The sequence below is a fragment of the Conger conger genome, chromosome 19 (assembly GCF_963514075.1).
Source record: "Conger conger chromosome 19, fConCon1.1, whole genome shotgun sequence".
In the NCBI taxonomy this organism is placed as follows: Eukaryota; Metazoa; Chordata; class Actinopteri; order Anguilliformes; family Congridae; genus Conger; species Conger conger.
In genome coordinates, this window is record NC_083778.1 from 20,121,008 (window position 1) to 20,123,507 (window position 2,500).

The following is a 2,500-nucleotide window of genomic DNA, read 5'->3' on the forward strand; positions in this document are numbered from 1 at the left end:
CCTGCCCTCATGATCGAGGAGCAGGAACGAAAGAGTGAGAGAGGATTCTTTTTTTTCGGTAGATTTTTCGGTCTGATTCATGCTCTTCGTGTTGCTGTCCCTTTTGAGAACTCATTCCCCTGCTCTCCCCGAAGCCACAATGATGAAATTAGTTTGCAAGTCTGAGAAATTTCCCGAAACTGTCCTCCGTACGGCAACGCTTCCAAAAATGATCCGCCCGTGTGCTGACAGTTCTTAAAGTCTGAAAATCCCAGGGACGGGCGCACACTTTAAGGTCGACCACATCACGCATTTCATTACGCCTAACTGTAAACGCTGGGTACTGGCGGCCATTTTGTGACGGACCAGAGTGCCTCCATGGCCCTGTGCCTGGTCTCAATCCCTCGGTGCCAGGCAACCAGAACTCAGAATTCAGTCTGATTGTCGGACATAAATAATTCATGAATAATAATAATAATTTAAATCCAAAGGACCACGCTGTGTGTGAAGATGTAAATGCAGAGCTGGAATCCGAGTGCCTTGCTGCACCGTGCCGGGTTTCATTTTATGAAGGGTCCTCCTCGAACCGGACATCTTAACCTTCACTCGCTGTGGGTGACCTTTGACCCTTACTACCTGAGTCCTACAGGAAGCACCTTACAACACGCGATACCCATTCGGGTGTAGTGTGATCCAGTGCACTGGTTCATTATGGTACTGCTGGGTGCAGTGCAGAATGGTATTCTGTGGTCCAGTACATTAGCTACACTTGAAAAAAAAAAAAAAAAAGAGATTCTGAAAGGGTTCTTTGGCTTGATTCCACAGCGGAACCCTTCTTAATGATTTATGTAACACTCTGTGAAGTGTGAAAACTCCCAGTCAGAGAACCATTTTACCGGAGAAAGAGCCCTTGAACTCGACAGGGTTCTTCAACGGAATCACAGGGTTCCTATTGGAGCCATTTTGTTTCTGAGTGTCGGGTGCTCCTGACTTGAGTAAAGATTTCACGGTCCTCTCCTCGGAGTTGTTATTGTTTTGTATTTGCTGTCGTTGAACGGGTGAGCGCTCTTTAAGCGATGACCCTGTTTTGGTTTTTTTTTTGAGCGCTTGTTGGCTTCCTCTCATCCTCCCGCTTGACTGTGCTTAGACTTCACCCTGGCTGCGCTTGTCCGCCCGATGAGGTGCCCTGAGGGGGTCTGTGTGGCGTGAGGAATCGCTTGGGTTCCTCAGCGCACTTCATTGATTCTCATATTTCCGTGTTTAATGTGCAGACATGCCGCGCAATTGTTTTGGATTCAAATACTTCTCTTCGCTCTATTGAGCTCGTCTGGTGTACTGGAACTGCGGAATGCTGTGAGGAAGTACAACCCCCGCCCTTCTGGTCCTTGCCTTGGTCGGCTTAGTCGCACCAGGCGAGAGCAATTGAACACAGAAAAGTATTTGAGTCCAAATGGATTTATGTATGATGGGATTACATTCGACACCGTCACAGTGCTGAGAGGACCAGTGTCTGTCTGTCTGTCTGTCGTTTGGTCTGTCTGTCTGTCTGTCTGTCGTTTGGTCTGTCTGTCTGTCTGTCATTTGGTCTGTCTGTCTGTCGATCTGTTTGTCCTCCATCTTCAGGCAGTAGCTCGTCATTGACTCCTTTTGTCTGGCTGCACTCTCAGAAATAAAGGCAGGAAAAGTACCTAAACCGGTACAAATGGTACTCTGTAGGTACACAGAAATGTTCCCCTCGCCAGCAATATATAACTCTGGAAACATACTCATGGTTCACCCAGAGAGAACATTACTGTACTGTCAGGGTACATTTTTGGACATTCGAAGCTTGAAGAGCAATTTGACCCACTGTCACCTCGTTTCTGAGCGCGTGCGCGTGTTTGAGAGGACACATGTGGGCACGTGGGCAGTCGGACAGACCTGCGATTGCGGTTATTCTCTCCGAAAGAGAGAACTGGGACAGGACAGGGAGCTGGAAGTGTTCTCTGAACAAGCAGGAGTCACAGATCACAGATCTGGGCCTATAAAGAGCTCAGGTGAGGGTGTGAGCTCTCTGGAGATTAGAGACGGAGAAAATGGGACACCTTTTCGCGCACCTCCCCTGCAGCTGTGGATGTGTTCTGCGTGTGAGTTTGGGGTTTTGTTTTGTTCGGCGCAGACCAGCTCCCAAAGCACCGGCCAGCGAGAAGAAGGACCGCCCCATCAGCACCATGACCGACGCCTCCAACTACACCAGCAGCTCGGACTACATCCCCCGCCCTGGGAGCCCCCCGGGCAGGGTGAGTGACCCCTGACCCCTGACCCCTGACACCCCCGCCGTCCCTGGGCACGAGCTGGGATACGGAGAGATTGAGGAGTGCACTGAATCAGTGACTGTGTGAACATCACATCTCTTTTTCCAATTCTCAGCCTTCAAGATCCTCGAAAAAAGTTCACAATTTTGGGAAGAGGTCCAACTCCATAAAGAGGAACCCCAATGCCCCTGTGGTCAGGAGTGGCTGGCTGTACAAGCAGGTGAGGG

At 49.9% G+C, this 2,500-nt stretch overlaps 1 protein-coding gene across 1 annotated transcript in view; it reads left to right on the forward strand.

The window, feature by feature from the left end:
- The window catches only part of LOC133118851 (pleckstrin homology domain-containing family A member 5-like), a 94,542-nt gene that overhangs the window by 53,520 nt on the left and 38,522 nt on the right, over nt 1-2,500 (forward strand). Inside the window, exons 5-6 of the mRNA XM_061229107.1 lie at nt 2,138-2,258; nt 2,389-2,493. Coding sequence (XP_061085091.1) covers nt 2,138-2,258; nt 2,389-2,493 — 226 coding nt within the window. The remainder of the gene's footprint in view (nt 1-2,137; nt 2,259-2,388; nt 2,494-2,500) is intronic.